The 21,423-nt window shown below is 36.6% G+C and overlaps 1 protein-coding gene across 1 annotated transcript in view; it reads left to right on the forward strand.

Moving 5' to 3' along the window:
- The window catches only part of ESR1 (estrogen receptor 1), a 132,468-nt gene that overhangs the window by 73,481 nt on the left and 37,564 nt on the right, over positions 1 to 21,423 (forward strand). The window contains 1 exon segment of the mRNA XM_068184633.1: positions 7,533 to 7,868. Within this exon segment, the coding sequence (XP_068040734.1) occupies positions 7,533 to 7,868 (336 nt within the window).

The following is a 21,423-nucleotide window of genomic DNA, read 5'->3' on the forward strand; positions in this document are numbered from 1 at the left end:
GCAAAGGGGATCACTGCAATTAAATTGTCACAAAATACAATATTACTGGGTTCTGCCCCCAAAATTAGCGCGACCATTATTGTGAACACCTTTGCAAAATATGATTTATCTTTCTATTCCACTTCATAAAATTATATGTGCTCGAAGGAAATCTAGGAGGTCTTTTGTTGAGCCACCTGCTCAAAGCAGATTCAGCAATGAATTTATACATGGTTCAGACCTTTTACAGCCAGGTGGATATGGGATAAAATAGGAAAAATTTTCTTATGCTTAGTTATATGCTATAACAGAATATGTAAAAAAAAAAAAAAGAGGAATGAATGCAGGATTTTTAATGTTTAACTCTTGAACACTTGTTTGAAATTGTAAAGCTGATTATAGTTGTATATGAGTTTATATTAGCTTTTTGGCCTTTTCATACTTTTTTCATTACTTGAGTAATTCCTAGAGTACTAGAGCTATAAGAGAGCTCAAGAGGGACTTTTTATAAGATAAGACTTTTTATAAGATAATTTAGTGGTAGGATAAGGGCTAGTGGCTTCAAACTGGAAGAGGGTAGGTTTGGATGAGAAAATTCTTTTCCCTGAAAGTGGTGGAGAGAACTGGAACCGGTTGCTCAGAAACATTGCCCCATCCCTGGAAATGTTCAAGGCCAGTTTGGATGGGGCTCTGAGCAACCTGGTCTAATGAAAGGTGTCTTTGACCATGGCAAGGAGGTTGGAACTAGATGATAATTTAGTTGGAACTAGATGATCATCTCCAACCCAAAGCCGTCCATGATTCTGTGATTGTATTATTCTGGTTCTTCTCTTGGTTAGACATTTGCAGTTCAGTTCTAGCACTCAGTCCTGGTATCAGGCCAAACACCTCCAATACTCAATTTCTGAAATGTAGCAATTAAAATTTCTTATTGTCTTTGAGATTTATGCCAATGGACTTGGTGTCCTAAAATGACTGGCTTTCCCAAATCATGGTTGATGTAAAGGTAGAGAATGTTCCTCAAAAGGCTTTATTGTGATCCCTGAAATGTCTAAAGGCCTATTGTAAATATTGTCTAGAAATGGGGCAGTTGCCATATTTACTGTAACCAAAACTTGGTATGAGTTTATTAGAAGAGTCGACACTGAAAGGGATTCATTCGAATGATGGTTTAATTGGACTTCTCTTGTTTCACTTCTACATGTCCTAAGATGCTCTTTAAAACCTGTGCTATGACTGCCAAAAATTGAATACAAAAATACAGATTAGGATGAATCATGCCTTGCACCTTCATCTTTAATTTAGTAGATCATTGGTTCTCAAACTGTGCATTATGAATAGTCATTAGAGACCCCAAATGACATTTGCCTGCTTGTTAACATCTATTTTTTGTCACCAGCTCTTTAAGACTTTACATGAAAGACCAGTTTTATGATCTGCATTTTAGTTAGTCGGAGTTCTGGGGCACTGAGATATATAGTGTGACTTGGTCAATGAGCAAACTGGTAGCAGAGCCAGGAGTTGAACCAGAATATCTGAATCTAAACCCCCACTGTGACTTCTCTCTCCCTCTATCTCCAATAGAAGGGGGTCCTGATTATAGAGGATAAATAAGCCCCAGTTTGGAAAAGGATAAGAGATATTTTTTGAAAAAAAACCTCACATAAATAGACATACAGAACTCAGGAGTCAAAAAGACTGTAACAACCAGGTGCACAGACTGAACACAAATCTGTTACGTATTTATAGTACTGAGTGTCAAGATATTCTTGTCAGAAACCAGGCTGTTAAGCACTGTCACTTGGGGCAGGTCTGTTTGAGATTAGACATTAAATTTTGATTAATCTTTTTAGAAGATTTCAGACAATGCTTCTCATTTAAACTAATTGTCAACCCACCTGGGTTTTCAGCACAATTTACATCACTGTTTCATTTTCCGAAAGAGAAATGGGAATGAAATAAGGGGCTGATTGGCTGAATCGTATTCAAAAGAAGGATTTATTAGGCTATAAAATTTGAATTTGGAAAGGGGTGTTACTTTTCTGTGACCAAAACATGTATTTATGTAGAGAGATTCAAGCAGAAAAGTTCTCAAAAATCTGAAAAGTTTTTAAAATCACCTTGGAAGGACCACTATGCTGAGATACATTGCAATGTTAGTACCTACATTGCAGTCATAGCTTCAGCAATCTCTATCTGTTATAAATCTATCAAGAATGAAATTATTGACTTGTACTGACATACAGCAGCTACAGTAACCTTATGTTTTAAAAGGAAGCTGTAGGATTCTGCTTTATTTCCAATGAAGCATTATAAAGCTGTTTAATTCAGCAGCGGTGTGCCTAATGAGGCCTACCTGTAAAGTGAATTGCCATAAGAGGCTTTGGAGACAGCTGCCTTACTTGCATCTGCCCTTTGGACTCTAAGGCCAGTCGTGCTTAGACACTCAGGTTTGTGTCCACAAGGGACCTGCTGGCTTGTTCACACTGTTTTACTTTTGCAGTCCCTTACTGCGGCTAATGGCAGCAATGACACCAAAGTGAGCCTGGACTCAGCCCCAGAGGTCTTCTCCCAATAGTTTAGTAAATCATTCCCATACTTGGACATTTGAAGAGAGGCTTTTGAATTTCTGGCCTCTTCAAGCCCAACTTCAGTTTCAGAAAAGCAGGTTTATGTCACAGGAAAATCTGGTTTCTTCCTTTGAAAACACTGGTGTAAAGGATTTGTCTGGCAGCTCTGCCATGGCCTGTTCTGTGCATTCTCCCTTAACACTCTGATCATCAGCGGGGCAACTGACTCTCTGCCTCTTCTGACAGATAACTTCTTATTTATAGTATCTTTCACTTACACATACATTTTCTCTTTTATTGTCAAGCAGGGTTTGGTTTACAAAACATTAGAGATTCCTTCTCTTTAAAATAGAGACTCTTTCTCTCTGGCAATTTTCAACAGGATGCCAATGAGGTAGGCTGGTCTTGAAGAGCAACAATGATGTTTAAAAAAAATAAGGTGTTTCCAAGCACATTTGAAACACTCTTTCGACAAACTGAGAAAATTATAGACTGTTAATGCTACAAGACTGTGCATGTATACAGAAGTGTCAAATGTCTCTCCTCTGGGGCCTGCTGACAGGGAGCAGAAGTGTGGACAAAGGGCTTCAGGTTCAGATGTTGTTCCAGGCTGGGAAGTTAGCTGGTAAACCATTTACCCATCACTGTTTCCAAGCTTAATCATAGTTCCATCTTTTTGTTGTCCTCTTAAATTAAAAAAAAAAAATCCCAAACAAAAAAGAAAACCCAAAAAAACCACCCCAAACACAAACAAGCAAAAAAACAAACAAACAAACAAAAAAAAAAACCAAACCAAGAATAAAAAAAAAGTGTGGCTGCAAACTGTTGTTGATTGACCAAATTTCTAACAAGAAAGAAACTGAAAAATATTATACAAACCTTTTCACAGGGAATATATTTAACTTGAATAAAATTTGAGATTATACCTGTGTCTTCAAATCTAAAATGCATTATTCTGTAGTACACACAGCCAAGCAAATTTGACTCTAATTGGTCTCCTCCTTTTCTTCCTCTAAATATTCTTGAATATTTTATATGGAAGTATAAAAGTGGAGCTTTTTAATTAGCAATAGGTAGGAAAAAAACGACTGTTGTATAGCAGAGATTCAGTGCTCATTCGGTGCATTTTTAATTTGGGTCTTTTGTTTTAATGATCTGGAATTTATTTTTTGTTTTCTTTTAATGACATGTGGGAAAACACTAGGGAAGCATTTCATATGGTTAAGATTTCTTTAATAAGCATACACTCATAGAATCTTGAGTTGGAAAGGACATTAAAGATCACCTAGTTCCAAATCCCCTGCCATGGGAGTGTCATATGCAATTTTACTGTCCATATGCAATATTACTGCTGATTAGGTTCTAATGATTTGATTATATAATTACTTAGCAGTTTTGAAACCTGTCTCAATGTCAAAATTTCTGACTGAATTTACATATGAAGCTTTATAAAACTGCCTTTAAAAATCTTGGCTCTTGCAGCTTTAAAACTCAAGTGGAAATTGTTTTAGAGCTCTTGCAAGATGCATAGTACTTCAATTTTTGCTAGAATATTGTTTTTCATAATACTTGACAAGATTCCTTTATTGGCTGAATTGTTTAATTGAAATTGATGCATTCATATATTTAAAAACCCCTTACAGAATCATTGCACTTTTGGCAAGGAAATTGTAGTTTGATACAGTTACCTTTTTTGGAATTGGTGACTGTGCATCATTATCTCTCTTTAACAGAGATAAAATTTGATTAAGTTGAAGGAGATTTGGGAGCACTTGCATTTTTCAGAGGGATACTCACTCCTATTTAGTCCAAGAAAACGAGTAAGTTTGTTGCTTATCCATCTAGGCCTTAGGTAAAGAGTTAGTAGTAAGTTCTATAAATCTCTTATGAATAGGATACTTATACAGATTCAGACACTTTTCTGTCTGTGATAATAAAAGCTGGTGATGTGATGCAGAAGGAATGCCTACTCTTACTGACTTTTTTTCAGACTTAGTCTCTACAAAATCCAGTAGTAACATTGAGACGGTTGGTTGATTTTTTTTTTTTTTTTAATCCTGAAATAAAAATGCAAAAAGTAAATTTGTGGGGGGCATCTCCTCCAAACTGGTTATGTTCAGCTTTGCTCAATGCACCACTTTTTTTGTTCTAAGGTATAGAAAAGCCAGTGGTAGGCTTTCAGATGAATTAAAAATAAAACTATTGTTTTTATTTAACATCTTTTTTATTTGTAAACAGGTAAATACGCTTACATTTGCCACCTTTCCTCTGTTATTTAAAATCCTCATCGCATCCTTGTTCTACTTAACAAGGCAGGCCTGGAGGAAGTGAAAAGCAAATCCACAAAAACTCTGGTCTTCCAGTTATCTATGTGATGGAGACTTAATGCTGAAGTTGCCCTACTTATATTTATTAACCTTTAAGGGATTCTGTTGTTTATCACATTTGGCCTACAGCTTTCTAAATATACCACCTTCTAATTTATTCACATTGTCAGTTTTCTTTCTCCACGGTGTGAAAGAGAACCTCTTCCTGTCTGTCCTGAAACTTGCATGGGGTATTTTAATTTGAAATTTTCTTGTATTAGACAAGAAGCTTTAGTGTTTTGTACCTTGTTCATCTTTTTGCCATTCCTGATTATCTAGTCTTGTATCTGGCTTGCAGGCCAAGCAGGTATAGTAAATTTAGATATTTCTTACACCAGAGGTGTTCCACATTTCAAATCATCTTACCTGTTTTTCTCCTATCCCTTTTTCATTTATTTTTATATCTCTTTTTAATTTGGGAAGAAGAGAACTGCATGCAGTGTTCACTGTAGTGTGCCTCACAATAATAAACTCAGTGATTTATGAAGTTGTTCTGTCCTCCCTTCCTTTCCTAGTAATTTCTAGCCTTCTGTTTACTTTCTAACCTTATCTGATGTTTTTATAGTATTTTTCTAACCTCAACTTCTTGTTTATGAATTATGTCAGCCTATCTATTTATGAGTATGTTGAACACCACAGACCCCAAGGATGCTTTCTCTTTGAAAGAAAATTTCTAGATGAGGAGCTATAAAATTTGGAATGTGAGAAAGTTAACAAATAATTTAGTTTCGGTGAACCATGTGGGCTTGTTCATGCGATTATATATACATGTTTCTCAGGGAAATTTAATTCAAAACCATTAAATTGATACAAAGCATGCAACAAAAATATCTGTTACAGATAAAGCATGCCTGCTATTGAGTATTGCATGGAAGTTACCAGTGGGAATATCTCTATGATGACAATTTGCCAGAATAAGTCTTGTGTTTTTCTGAATAGCAAGAATCTCCCTGCCTCTCCTTAACAGAAACTGTTTAGTGGTAGGAAAGTTTGGTGTTGCTGAATGAAAAATGGGAACAGCAATGTACTTGAGAGTTTTGGCTTAGAAACAGTTTACTGAATGGGAGAATGTAGATAGGTTAAGTAATAGGAGTGATGAGAGATTTACTGAACTCCCTTTATCTGAATAGATTAATGGAATAGAATCACAAAGCCCACTAGATTTTGAATGAATTAAACATAAAATGCCTAATCTCCAAATATTAATTCAGTGTTGAATTCATAGTTCAAGAAAGAGGAAAAGAGATTTAAAGATTCTCCCTGTTTCTTTGAGGCTGAAAAAGACCAACATTTGTATGAAAGCATGTTGCATGTGAGATGAAAATGCTGCCAAAGACTGGGATTCTAAAGGTTTGAAATTTTGTGGTGTGAAGAGAGCTGAAGTAAATGTTGTGTTTCCTTTTCCCCAACCATAAAAAAGACCTGTACTGATTGCTTGCAAGTGTTTTTGTTTTGTTTGGGTTTTGTTTCAAATGTTTTCTCTTCCCTTTTTCTTGAATGGTTTACATCTTTATTCTCTGTAGATGCTTCTTTTGCATTTCAAGCTGGGGCTAGTGCTGGTTTTTCCTATTGCATGAGAACTCCAGCATAAGCCACGTCATAAGCTGCCTTCTCATATCTCAATTCTTTGTGTGCTTTCCTTATTACTCGGTTGTCCTCCCTTGCCTCCACTTGATGATGGATTAAAGTTTTTGACTCAGTCTCAAAATGCCTGTTACTCCTCCACTTAGAGCTAGACTTAACCTTCCCTTTATGGTTGGAGTTCCACGTGGGCTTTATCATCGTATTTTTCTTGTAACCTTTCCACAAAGGGAGATTTTGTTCCACTGCAAAGGTCTTATGTTGTTTGAATTGGTATAGCTGACTTGATAATATCTTAAGGTTCAGGGTCATACAGTGCAAAGCACATTGCAGAAATGTGCAGTAATAACAATAATGGTTTCTGTTGTGGTTAATGTCAGCCTTTTGACAGTAGGTCTCCCACATTAGAATCTGAGGTCGTAATTATCTCTCCTTTTCGTTCTTTTGTTTATCTACTTAAATGGCATTCTTTATTGCTGTATAAACTCATCTTATAATGGGAACTTTCTCGAGTGTTTTTTATATAATTATGAAGATCACAGGCTCAGTAATAGGATGACGTTTAATTAAAATAATTGGTGACCTTAAGCAAAATATTCTAGATTGTTTTTGAGAGCTACTTCTGTGGTCCATCTGACGCACCAACATCATTAATTTATAATTTATAGAATAATGTTCTGCTAGAGGTTGGGACATACTTTGAAGTTTTGGGCAATAAAGAAATATTTATTTATTCCCAATAATCGACTTCCTTTTGTGGGGCTAAGGCAGCTGTACAGTGTCACTAGTCTAGATTTTTGTGTGAGCCCAAATGATCTGAATTTTAGGAAAGGGTGCACTATTCCTGATACTATACTTTAAAAAATAGTTTTTCTGTCTAACTACTGGTGTAAGACTCCTGAAGAAATCTTCAGAAAATAAATCAAGAGTCAATGCTGCCTGGGTCTATCAAAAGCATCTGCTGTTGACTGAAGCCAAGTGTACATAATACTTAAGTTCAAGGGAAGGAGTTCATGATATTCTTGTGTGTCTCTAGGAATCCGGAAAGACCGCAGAGGTGGGCGAGTAATGAAACAAAAACGCCAAAGAGAGGAGCAGGATTCCAGGAATGGGGAGGCTTCTTCAACAGAGCTGCGAGCTCCCACCCTTTGGACAAGTCCACTGGTGGTTAAACATAGCAAGAAGAACAGCCCAGCCCTGTCCCTGACGGCAGAACAGATGGTCAGTGCCTTGCTGGAAGCTGAGCCACCCCTAGTTTATTCTGAATATGACCCAAACAGACCATTCAATGAAGCCTCTATGATGACCCTGTTGACCAACCTTGCAGACAGAGAATTGGTGCACATGATCAACTGGGCAAAGAGAGTTCCAGGTAAGGAAAAAAAATCCCTAGTCAACTGTAAAGCCTGTAGATCACAAACAAAAAAAAAAAAAAACTCCATGAACTGATTTTCTGACTACCTATTCTTATTTAATTCAAATTGTTCATTTAAGTACAAATACATTAACAAAATTTACAACATTAAACAAAGCTTATGTTATATTGGTCAATAAAATGATATAGTGCAACGTAAGTGACTTTTGAGGAAAGATTTATTCAAGAAAAGGTATTTTCCCCACTCTATAGGATGCTGGGCAGTTTTTTGTTTGCAAATCCTTTTTTATTCCATACAAAACTCAGCAAAATTAAAGGTTGAAAGAAATTATTGGTCAAATCTAGTCGACTAGATCGAATCAAATTATGTTAAGTATTTTGATCCCCTTAGAAAAGGGCTACTCTCATATATGTAATGTAAGCCATAAATTCAGTACCACTACTAAGCCTGTAAGTATCACTATGATTTATTTAGTTGCCAGGTTGAATTACAGATCTTTCATGAATTTTGGGTTTGAAAAACAAATCCAGAATAACAGTTTTGGTATGAAATTATTTGAATAACAGTTTTGGTATAAAATGATTTTTGGTGCATTGTGATTCCCTTTTTTTCCTGAAAGGGGTTACAGAATTGTGGGAAATACGTAACATTTTTCTTTGAGTGTATGCTATATATCCATTTGTATAGTTAAATTAATCAATATAAATTAAATGAGAGAGTAGTTTTGTTGTTAAAGTTCATCACCTTTCAAAGTTTCAGTCTACCCAAATACTCTTCATAAGTTAAGATGTAAACATTTGTAAGACATTTATTGCACGTCATAGTTTTATCTTGGTAAAATACTGGCATACATGGTAATTTATCCTTCATAATTCACTGGAGTTCTTATCTTTTAAGTTTTTTTACTGTAGCCATTTATTTAATTAAAATTATGTAGATGTTTTAGGAAGGGATGCTAGAGACAGCTAACACAGCTCTCACTCACATAGTGCATTACCTCAAAAGAATTACACCCAGGTTATGCCATTTTTCTGTTTTCCTTCATTTAAACTTGGCAAGACTGTTCCTGGTAAATCAATAACCATGTCTTTTCCAGTCCTTAAGGGCTCCCTTTCAGCCACTTTTCACATGTCACTTTGTGGGCTCCAGCTATGATCAATGAGAACCTGTGTGTGTTTCATTTCTCATCGTATCTTATAAGAAATCACTTGAGAATTTTATTCTTGACAAAGTCACGGTGGTTGAAGCCTGATCTACAGTCTGTTCAAGTCAAGGGCAGTTCTGCTAATTTAGGTATGTTTTGCATCATGCTGTTACAAAAAATGCTTTTGAAAAATGAACCTATATACATAGTGTTAAAGTTATTCACTATTAAAACAGATAAATTCGAATTACCTATCTATGGATTTTTAGAGATATAATTAGTCTGAGTCTGTTAAAATAAATTAATTTAAATTCAAGATGAATAGACCACAATCTAAATTCATTATGTTGTCCAACTGGAAACATTTGGTTTCCATGACTTTTGATTTTGAGAGTGTAATTAATGGAAATGTTTTTAGAAATGAAGTAACAGTGTCAGAGAACCAAGATCTGTTTTTTATTCAGAAATCTCTCTAGAACTGCCTGTTACAAGATGGTTAAAACTGACAATGATCAAAAATTGCCTGGTTTACTAAATAGAAACTTCAAATTTTAAGAAAGCTTCTGACACCAGATAATCAAATGTATAAGGTTATAAATTGTTTGTGTATATCCAATGTATTTAACTTTTATATTTACCTTAATTGTCAAAATAGCCTAAGGAGAAACCAAGCCCAGTGATTTGACCATGTATATCCGTTAATAAATACTCCAGCAGATAGGGTTTTATATAGAACTGTTGAACTTTGGCTAGAATTAAAAACCAAAAATCCTTTCCCATTCATAGTTTGATCTATTAGGCACTATACAAACAATTATACCGAAGGAAAATAACAATTATAGCTAAAGAAGGACACAGAGAAAAAAGAGTTTGGGGGTTCTGAAAGCGTAGGACACCTAACTGCTTCTTGATGTGGCCTGGAGAACAGTATGCATGAACAAAAGCAGAAATTAAAGAGGTTTAGAAAGTTGATTTAAAAGAATTCAGGTCCAATTGTTTACCTACCTCTACAGCTGGGGCCTCTGAGAAGAAGAAATTTAGATCTAGGTGCTTAAATATATACACCTTTTTAATCTCTTATGTGGTCTCTAGGAAAGGTTGGGTGTACCTAGTTGCTGATATTACATTTTAGAAGTACTGATCACCTCTCATAGACTGGGTCTTTGCTTGCTGAAGTTTTTTTTGCTTGGAAAATATTGGGAATACATATACATTAATGGAGATGTGTCTGACAATTTAAATCATATTTTCACCCCATCATCATGTTGTCATTGACTACATTATTGCTAGAATTTAAACTATACAGCATAATTAAAATAGTATATGTTATTCGTGAACAGGGGAACTGAATAACTTTTTGAAGTATTTGGTGTAATAGCAGTGTGGAAATCCACTCAGTTATTTTTTCAGCTAATTTACTAGGGTTTCAAGCTTCAGGATCAAGGGTAAGAATATCCTTTTTCCTAAAAAGTGAGTCTCCTTTTTAGAAATAGAAAAAAGTAGTTGCACGAAACAGCTTCCCCTAAAAACACTTCTCAAGCCTTGGAAACATTGTGCAAGTTAATTTACCTATGTGCAGAATGTAGGCAAGCAATGAGTAAAGTCTTCATGAGTGGCTGAGTTGAGATCATATTTCATAGTGATCACAGAATCACAGGATATGCAGTGTTGAAAAGGACCCACAAGGACCATTGGGTTCAAATCCTGGCCCTGCTCAGCACTATTCCCAAGAATTGCACAAAGGCCCGAGAGCATTGTCCAAATGCTTGTTGAACTCTGTCAGGCTTGGTGCTGTGACTGCTTCCCTGGGGAGCCTGTTCCACTGCCCAATCACCCTCTGGGAAAAGAAGCTTTTTCTAATACCAATCTAAACCTCCCCTGACATAATTTCAGGCCATTCCCTTCAGTCCTGTTACCACAGAGAGAGATCAGTATTTGCCCCTCCTCTGGTCTCATGAAGAAGTTGCAGACTGCACTGAAGTCTCCCCTCAGTCTGCTTTTCTCCACGCTGAACAGACCAAGTGTCTCAGCTGCTCCTCATACAGCTTCCCCTCCTGGCCCTTCACCATCCTCATGGCCCTCCTTTGCATGCTCTCCAGTAGTTGAATGTTTTTATGTTGTGGCACCCAAAACTGCCCCCAGCACTGGAGGTGACCCTCCCCAGTGCAGAGCAGAGTGGGACAATCCCCTCCCTTGCCTGCTGGCCATGCTGTGCCCGATGACCCCCAGGAGAGGGTTGGCTCTCCTGGCTGCCAGGGCACTGCTGACCCATGTTCAACTTGCCACTGACCAGGACCCCCAGGTCTCTTTCTGTGGCTCTGCTCGCCAGCCTCTCATTCCCCAGTCTGTCTGTACATCCAGGGTTGCCCTGTCGCAGGTGCAGAATCCAGCACTTTCCCACGTTAAAATTCTAATGGCTGGTGATTGCCCAGCCCTCAGTTTGTTGAGGTCTCTCTGCAGGGCCTCCATGCCCTCAAGGGAGTCAGCAGCTCCTCCCAGTTTTGTGTCATCTGTGAACTTGCTCATTATCCCTTCCAGTCCTGTTTCCAAGTAATTTATGAACATGTAGAAGAGCACAGGGCAGAGGATGGAGCCCTGTGGAACCCCACGAGTGACAGGTCACCAGCCATATATCACCCCATTTACTGTAACCCTTTGTGCCCCACCCATGAGCCTTCTGCTCACCCACTGCATGATGTTACAAGGTAATTTAAACAATTCCTTTGTATGACTGCTGAACACACACACATGCACTTTAGCCTATGCCCCAACCCCAAAACTATATTGGTTAGTGAAGCCTGAATACTTTTTGGAAGAACATCTTATTTTTATTTTTGAATGTTGATCTATGAAATGAACTTCTAGTGATAAAATAATTATTCATCTTTGAACTAAAGTATGAAAACAGCTTTGTGCTGGATATTTTGTCCAGAAGCATAGTGTGAGAGAGTATTGGAAGCTTTACTGAAATCCAAAAAGATTACATTTTTTTGAGGAAGGAAGAAATTTATATCAACAGAGCAGAAAAGCAATGAAGATACAGCTTACAAAATAGAGTAAAGACTTTCAGGGATATTTTTGGAGTTTATTTTGCTGTGTAGGCTTTAAAGAATAGTTTTTGGTCAGCCAGTCTTTCAGATGATATAAATAGGTGGGCATGGAAGAAGAAACAGCTGATTAGATGTATTGCATAAAAAAGTGAAACTGTTGTACAAAATGGGGTAATATAATATAATTTGTGATAGATTGTGTAAAATAATGTAGTCAGAGATCTGTTATAAAAAATGCTGAGGAAAATCTTCAAAATGAGATGTATGTCTTTTCAGACATGGCCTGATTGGGAAGATCAGATCTGGTCTCAATCTTTATTGCAACTATTTCAGCATCAGTTCAAACTTGCTTAAACTGGCTCTGCGAACTTGGTGCTGTTAACCAGTTTCTGGGGAAAAGAGAACTTGTGGCAGCTTCTTATGCATAACCTCAAAAAATATCTTTAGTACTTAGATATATATGATTTTTGTCTGAGGTCAAAACCAAGTTCCCCTATGACAATGCAATTCATAGTATGCCAAGTACATAAAAGCGTGTTTTAATTTTTTTTTTTTCAAAACCTTGGCCACTAATACAAGTGGGTTTGCCTGATTAAATGAACAAAAATCTTGTACAGTGTCCTATGACATAAACAAAAAATTCAGGATTTACTCTTTAGATGGCCTAATGGGGATTTAAGCTGCAGTCCTTCCAGGTGGCTTCTGTAAGATACTGATGGTGCCTTTTGATTGCCCCAGCCAGTTGGAACAGCAGGCAGCTGCTAGTGAGGTGGGTGCAAACAGATTGTGGTGGGCTAGACTTTACATGTAAATTGAGCCTTTTACCATTGAATTTATTTTAATTGGGACAAATGACTAAAAATCACATGTAGGCAAGGTATCAGTGTAGATGAATGTTCATTTCTGAATCATATATTCCTGAAATATATGCCTTCTAATGTTCTTGGCTTGCATAACATCTTGGGGATATAGTACGACGTTCAGAATAGTCTTTAATAAAATGAGCAAAATCATTACTCTGCTTTTCTACAGAAATGCTGTTATGTCAAAGGAATTAACTTATTATATTTCATTATTCACTTACTGTGTATTTAGTTTAATGTCTTATGTGGAGTACTGTATTTTCTAAATGAATCTGGCATTTTCAATGTAATCAACCAAACATTTTTGGTGCAGAATCTCTTTAGATGGTAAGAGACATTATGAGTTTATGCAGTGAGCTCCTGGTAAAGAGTGTAGCTTTAAGGAAATTTTGTTACAAGGGTGAAATCTTTGGCAGTGCTGCTACAATCTTGTATAACTATTTACTACAAGTACAGTAGCTGTACAACTTAATAGCCCTAAAATGGTACACTGGGCATACAGGCTTTGAAGTTTTGAGATGATTCACAGTGCTGTACTTATTTTATGGCTTCATGAACCGAGGAGATAAACATTTTGGCACTGGGTTTTTTTGGTTTTTTTTCTTTCTTTATTTCAAAGCCACAGAGGTTGCTATTTTCTTAAGTTATTGTTTTCCTGTTTGACCTTTTAAACTGCTCTGTTAAATCAGGAACAGTGTGTAAAAAGGCCAGTAGCCACAATTTTACACTGCACTTTAGTGGCACCAAACCTTGAAAAAAAATTAGTTAGCTTGCAGTGGAAAGAAAGATGTCTTAGATGAGAGTGGTATGTGTTTATAACCCTTTAGGTGTATGAATTTTTATAGAGCTTCTAAGTGTAGTAATCTTCCTGCCAATAATTTACATTTATTTTAAAAAAGGAATGGCTTGAAATTCCTGTAATATGTTTTAGTAAACCTTTCAAAACACCTGTTTTACAGTCTCTTCTTCTTTACTTAACAGGCTTGCTATGGAGATTTCTAAAATGTTATTAAAGAACCCACCCTTTTGCTCATCTCTTTAATCTGTTGAAGTGATACTCTCTGCTCCCCTACTTTTGAGATGAAAAACGGAGGAAGCAAATTTGTAAGCAAAACAGAAATGAAAATAGGCATCTGGATCTTACTTTATGGCTGCTTTTGCTAATTTAATTTCTGTGAAATTTCAATTAATTACCATGAATTTAAGACATAAGTGTCAAACATTGTAGTGGAATAAAGTAAACACCATTAGAATTTGAACATCAGATTGACACGTATCATTCAACAGAATGATTATGAAGAGCAGCAGAATTGAAATCACTGAATATGAAATCAAAGCTTTCCATCCCTGTGTTTTCTTAGTCTGGGAAACATCTTCAGTTTTTCTTATCTGTATTTGTAAAACCAAAAAAGCGTTCCTTTCCATCCTTCTCTTCCTCTAGCTTCTGGGTGCTGCATGAGAAAACCCCTCTCTTACAAGTTCCATTTTTAGTTATTTCTAGAATTGTCTTGTAGTGCTTTTAAAAAAAAGATGACATATATTTCCTCCTGTACAGAACTTCTAATGAGAGAAAAGGATGAGACAATGTGACACAATAGACTGCTGTTGAGAGATGGGGTGGAGGTGCTGATTCTAGAGGACAGCGAGATGTTATATACACCAGGAGCTTGTGTCAGACAGGAAAAAGCCAAAGCTGAGAAGGAACAATTCAGCAGAAGTGCTTGCAAAAGAACATAAACAATACAAAACAAAACAAAAATACAGGCAGTTGTTTCACTAGCTGAAGACTGGAAGAAAATTATAGCAGAAAAAAGAAGGTATGAAGGTCTGAATCACAACTCTGATATTGGAAATTTAAGAGGTATCCTAATGCAATGGTTTTCAAGCTCTAGGGAGTCCCTAGAGTTAGGGATATAGAAGGGGAGAGAAATACATCAGGACAAGCTGACCAGCAACAAGGAGACTCCATCACTGAGAAAAAGTAAAGAACACAGGCAAGAGGACCAGAGGAAAAAGATGCTGTGAATCAGTCAGATGAGGCAACAGTAAATTCAACAGCTCCACAGTGGGGTTCTATCTTATTGCTAGGGTTCCTGCTGAAGGCAGTAATTTGTTCTGGGGCTCTTCCAAGTGGAAGGGTCTGGTTTTGCCTGCTCCTATTGCCACAAGAAGAGCCTTGGGATGTGATTTACACACAATTCTTTCCCATTTAATCTTCCAAGACATAATGTTCCAGCTGTATGTCCCACTCTTTCCCCAGGAGTTTCCCGGCCATAGGCATTAAAATAATGTGTTTGAGCTGCATCATTGTATTTGCATAAAATTTCAGTCAAGGGAAACAGAGTTAGAACAGGAAAATTTTTAAGGAACCAATTAGAATATTTCTTTAGAGAACCATTTAGAGTATTTCTTCAGAGAACCTTTGACTGAACTCAGAAGTATATCCTGGAGAGTTCTCTAAACTTTTCATACATAAACTTTCAACATTTCATTTTTTTTTGTTTATTCTTACCAGTTTCTCTGCAAACTCCTAAAGCTAATTCTATAGCTTTCTAGATTTTATTTTATTGTCCAGAAGGAGAGATTCTGAAAAGTACATCAGCTGCTGATGCCATTATGCAAGTGCATAGCAAAAACATTTTTGTAAGATTGCTATTCCAAATATTATGGAGTCATAGTTTCATCTGTACACAGTGGTTTTAAAATCAAAACCCACAGTGCTATTCCAAGGCTGACCCTATTCAGGCCTTTTTAGAGTAAGAAATATCTGAATTTCAAAGATTTGAATTTTGGGGCTTCCCAACAACCGGCTCAAAAAAATATATTAATAACCAAAATTTATCTAACTATGAGTAATCTTGTTTACCTGTTTGACATATATTGATGGATTAAAAATGACACCAAAAAGGTAAAAAGTAAAATTCTTTAAACAAGAACTACTTATTTGTTGGAGTTCATTGGACATTCAGTGGTGTACAAGTTCAATTGATAGTAAGTGTTTGAAGATGAAATTCTATTGTTCTTGGCAAATGGAAAGACAAAATGAACATTCACAGTAATAATCTTTATATTTTTAGCCAAAACGTTAGGAAATTAAATACTTAAACTGTAATATTTTATTTCTAAAAGATATGATCCTTTTATAAAAACATTTCCTGCTATTTTTCTTTAGCTGATAAATAATTTACACTCTTGGATGAACATATCTGTCTTAGAGTCTTCAGCTATGCTGAACCCTGAAGCTTTCCAAGAAACGCTCGTTAATTTCTACTCTAAGTAAACAGTAAGTAATGATCCCTCTTGATTTATTTATTTCTTAAAATAATTTACAAAAATAATATGCGATTGTTGGAAAGCACTGATGCGATATGTATGTGCATGTGCACATATCCATTGTTTCTTGTTCACATAATTCACACAAATTGGCCCTTTTTACTTGATGTTTAATAAATTCAGCCTAATTCTTTTAGGTTCTCTGTAGTACTACATCTCTGAGCACAATCAGCTGTAATTCCAGTTTGGAGGTTATTTTAATATCATTTGTATTAGTTTTCTGTTCAAGTGAGTCACTCACTAAAATCTCATGTTAGATATATAGGAGTTTTTAAGTTACATAGAAATAATTAGGAAAGATTAATTGCAGATGACTTCTGGATGGGCTCTTACCCTGTCTGTATTGCTGCAGTGGTGCATTATATGACACATCTGTTACCAGCTCATTTGTTTTCTTTGATTATCTCTCCGGGAAATGAACTATGTGTGGAAAGAGTATGTTGTTTTGTCTGCATGCTAGTTATGGACTGCTGTGAATTTAAACTAGAGTAAGCAAGATAAAGAATATCCCACAGTGGAATGGGAGATGGGAAATCTGCAATTGCCTTGTTCCTCCAGGAGTTTGTGCTCAGCTAAGTGTCCATAAGGAACTAATGCCTTCTGTTCCTTATGTAAAGTTCTGCTGCTTGTAAGAAATGTCTCTGTCTGCCACAGTATGGAGCAGGGAGATAGAGATGAAATATTTATCACTGTGCTTAGATTCTGGGTCTAGACCTAAAGCTTCTTAAGCCTATTGAGGAGTCCTGGAAACAGAAGGGAGGAATCAAGATCTTTGCTTTGATTCAGTGTCCAGTTCCCTTTACCCACCAGAGAGGGGCATTGCTCAGGCTGTCAGAGGTACCCAGTGATTCTCACAGGCATCTGGTATTCCTTGTGAGCAGACTGATCTCAGAAAAAGAAAATTCAGGTCAGAATTTTCACTTATTTTTTTCTCTGCAGCTTGAGATTTTTGATTTGGAACCAAATGCAGTAGGAAGTCTGAAGACCCATAATCAAGGTTAATATACAGATGAGGGGAAAAGTACCATTCAAAATCTTGCTTGTAGGCTAAATGTGTTGTGTTCCCTGTGAAATTATATTCTGGAGTGTTTAGGTTGATTGGGAAACCAAAATTCAAGAAATCTAATTTTACTTTGACTCACAAAGATAGGGAAAGTGGTAGAGTAGACTAATTAAAATGTTCCTTATCAATAGCCTAATAAAGCATCTGCTGCAATAGCTGCTATCCCTCAGAAAACATGGCTGCAAATAGAGAAGTGGCTGTACAGGCTGCTGGCAGGAGAGCCACATGTTTACTAAAACCCTGAAAAGTCTCTGACTGAGTGTGATCATTGTATTTAAAAAAAAAAAAAGCAAACTGACTGGACTAGAGCTAAAATTACAATATTGCCATATAATAGCAACTATTATATTAATACTGCATGTCTGACCTATTTCACAAATCTCCTTTGATTGTTACAAAGGAGTATTTCTTAGGAGCATCACATACATTTGTAGGACGTACTCTGTGAGTTTGTAATTTCACCAGTATTTACTCCAGTTGCAATGCTGGCTAGAGCAGCTCCTACCTTTCTGCTTCTCCCTGTCTTGGGGTGGCTGTGCAAGTACAGGGATTTATCTGGGTTAAAAATTAATCTTTTGGGTGTGTGTTTTGGGTTGCCAATAACTTGATCCCCAGTCCAGTTCATGGCAAAGTAGTCAAGGCAATTGAAAAGGGGAGCTGACAGTACATCAGGAATGAATAGGCAAGTATTAATGTGATGGTGCTAGAAAGAAATATTCATGTGTCTATACTGCCAATGGTAATATACAACTGTACAGCAGGCCTTCTTCTAATTTAATTTCTCTTTTTTTTATGCAGAGAGGTCTTTTCCAGTCTCTTTTGTTCAAAGGGCAAGAATCTTCTAGTTCCTGGCACCATTTACAGTCTTTTATCCTGTTTGCTTAAGTAGGTGTTTAGCTCCTACTTTGCATGTTCCTGCTTAATCTGCAGCATAAACTGTAATGCTATGCCATAGCTGCGAGGGGTTGGAGACTCATGGGTAAGAGGTAGCATCCCCTCACTCAAGATGCATCCTTGTTCTTCGGGGGTCTTTAGTTGGGGTACAAGGTGCTTTACTTCCCAGGAGGCAAAGGTGTCTGGTTGGTTGCCAATTCTAGTGCATATTTTTTAGAAGTTGTTCTTCTGTCTTTCTCTTCCAGGAAGGCAGAAATTCTTCTGGAAGTTCTTTGGGCCAAGTTTGCACTGTACAGTAGTAAATAGTGACCTGAAGTGACAGAAGCATGTGGCAGCCTTTTGGAATCAGCAGTTGACAATTAGTCCTTTGCAGGGTGGGATTTTGCAATGTTTGTGGAAAAGGAAAGCTCTAGTGTACTTTATTTGGTGATGATGGGATTAAACACTGATATTAATTGCTTAATACCTCACATATTTTAAAACCAGCATAAATTGAGTGCTTCTCAGCTGACACAGAAGAGCTGCTCATGAAAATCCAGCACAATTATCAACTTGTGACTTCATTTTTTCCCCACTTGTTGTTCATATAAGCACAATTATAGAGGATCACTGGCTCCAATATGAATACCAAGTGCACCTTTTATCCCCCAGGTAAACAGGTAGGGTTACATTCCTTTATACTGAGCTTTTGGGAAGAGTGCTGCTTTACCACAGGGAAGCACTGACTGTGCCAATGCCTCCCTGTGTCACTTATATAGAACTCTCTTAAAATGTGCCACAGTGAATCCATTCCTAAAATAGTGCCTCAGGATTTTATCTCCGGCATGGGAAATCTATGAAGCACACTAAATAGCCCTGTTGTGAACCCCCCCCCCATCACCCCCCCCTCCACTTTACAGGCACAAATATTAATTAAATCTGCTATTTCTTTTATACTGCTCATTATGCTCCTGTTTTATGCCTCGCCAGTGTGCCTCTCCTCAAAAAAAGTGGCTTATATTTTGCAGAAATTTATACATGCTACTTTAAGTTTTTTAAGGTCTTTTGGTTCTGTTTTTTGTTCATTTTGTTCTTGTCCTCTTGGTTTGGTTGTTTTTTGGGCTCTTTAATTAATGATTTTTTTTTCCTTTTTTCTTTTTTTTAAGAGGGGGACACTTCTAATCAAGTGTTTAAATGGACACACATTTGAACATTTGAATGAAACAGTACCAGGCAGCACAAATACATTTCCTTTACTGCCTGATTTCAACAGACAGTACAGTCAGAGTGCTCTTTTCTTTAGACTCCAGATGAGCTTTTTTATACCTTATTTGTCAGTAATAGGGCTTCAGAAAGGTTTTGGTAAAAATCCATCACTGTAGGCTGATGGATCCGGATCTGCTTTTCTTCAGCTGACAGTGAATAACTGTTACCAGCTTTCCATGAATTATTTTATTTACAAATAATGTCGAGTAACTTGTAAACGATTTCATGTTGGTGGGTGACTGAAATTATTTACTAATAGGAAGGCAGAAGTAGTTCCATATAACGTTGATGAGCTGTTTTCCCCCTTCTTAACAAGTTGCCAGCCTCTTGGACCCTCAGAGTCTCTTGGCTTCTGAGTCTCTGAGCAGCTTCCTAATATTTCATGTTTACTTCATATCAGACTATATTTAACTGTGTTTGTAAGTGCTGTATTTTGCACTCAGAATTAGCCTTTTTATGTATGTGTAAGAAAATAATATTAAGATTTTTTTCTCTTCTTTTTGAATTTTCAAGTTCATCCCTCTTCCTCAGTTCATCCCTCTTCCCCAGTTCATATTTTCATTGTCCATCTCTGCAAAAATGCAGCCTGAAAATGCTTAATAAATTAGGTTGATTCCAGAGTTAACAGAAACAATAAGGAGGTGACTCACTTCTCTGAGTATCTCTCAAATTCCTGTTTTATTTGTTCTGATTAAGTTAAATTATTTTCTGTCATCTTTTTTATTTTGCTGCCTCACTGCTTTCTCAGCATGTCAGATCATTAATAAGCATATTTAGGATAATTAAAGTTAAAATGCTGTGTCATCTTGACAAGTTTCCACCACATTGTTGTTTCATGGTTTTTGTCTCTTGTTCAATTGTTTAGAAGATTGCCTTTTACCATCATAGTGCAACATCGGTTCTGTGTGAGCTGTTTGTGGTTACTGCATGACTTCATCTCATCCTGATAACTCTCCTTGTGGCAGTCAGGTAGCCATGGGAGAATATAAACATGTATGAGCTGTAGAAGTGAGTAACAGGAACCCATAATCTCCTGGATATCATCAAAATGCCATTTGGGTAACAATCAGGTGATATTGGCTGCCTTGGGGCTCCTACACCAAGCACAGTTCCTCTGCTCTGAGGATAGGAGACTTCAGCCTGAAAAAGTCTCCTTTATGTGATCCAAAGTGTGCTTTGAGGATCAGTATGGTGATGCTGTTCATAAAATTGTCTCCTAGACTATGTCTGAACCATGTGCAGTGGCTCTATTTCCTCATCCAAGCCAAAGTTTTATTCTCATCCGTAAGGAGTCTATCAAATTTGCATTTCATATTCATGTGAAAGAGAAAAGAAAAAAAAAATCAAAACATCTGTGAAATAAAACAGATGGAAACTACCACTATTTTACAAGTTAGAAAAAATATCAAATTATAATTTGAGGGAAAAGTTTTTGAATTTTAAGTTATGTATTTTTCTTCTAATCTTTAATTTCTGCTATTGTACTTATTAGAAGGTATTACAGTGATATTTTTTAATGTGGTGGGATTCCATGCAATTTTCCAGTCCTGTCAAAGGATGACAAATAGAGTTTATAGGTCCAGTCATTTTGGATGAGCTTGTACACTGTTCCAAAGCTTTTCCAGATGTCTCCATCAGAGTTGTGTAAATAATTAGTTTCTTTGTTTCATGGCAGATAAAAACAATAAAAAATAAACTTTCTCATTTCATACAAAAAGAAATGTTTGAAAATTTCTCCTAGATAATAACCTTTTTGGGTGAAATGAATTTTTTTTTTAATGTGAAAAGGTAGACTTCAATAAAATTTCAAATATTTCAGGCACCTGTTTAAAATAACAAGACAATTTTAGGGAAAAGGGTTCTATATTTCCAGAAGTTTAGATACCTTTTTCAATGTTGAGTAGGAATAGGTACCTGGTGGAGTACTGAAAAGTAAGATGAGGCTCTGACAAGGAGCCT

Source organism: Anomalospiza imberbis, chromosome 3 (assembly GCF_031753505.1).
Source record: "Anomalospiza imberbis isolate Cuckoo-Finch-1a 21T00152 chromosome 3, ASM3175350v1, whole genome shotgun sequence".
Lineage (NCBI taxonomy): Eukaryota > Metazoa > Chordata > Aves > Passeriformes > Viduidae > Anomalospiza > Anomalospiza imberbis.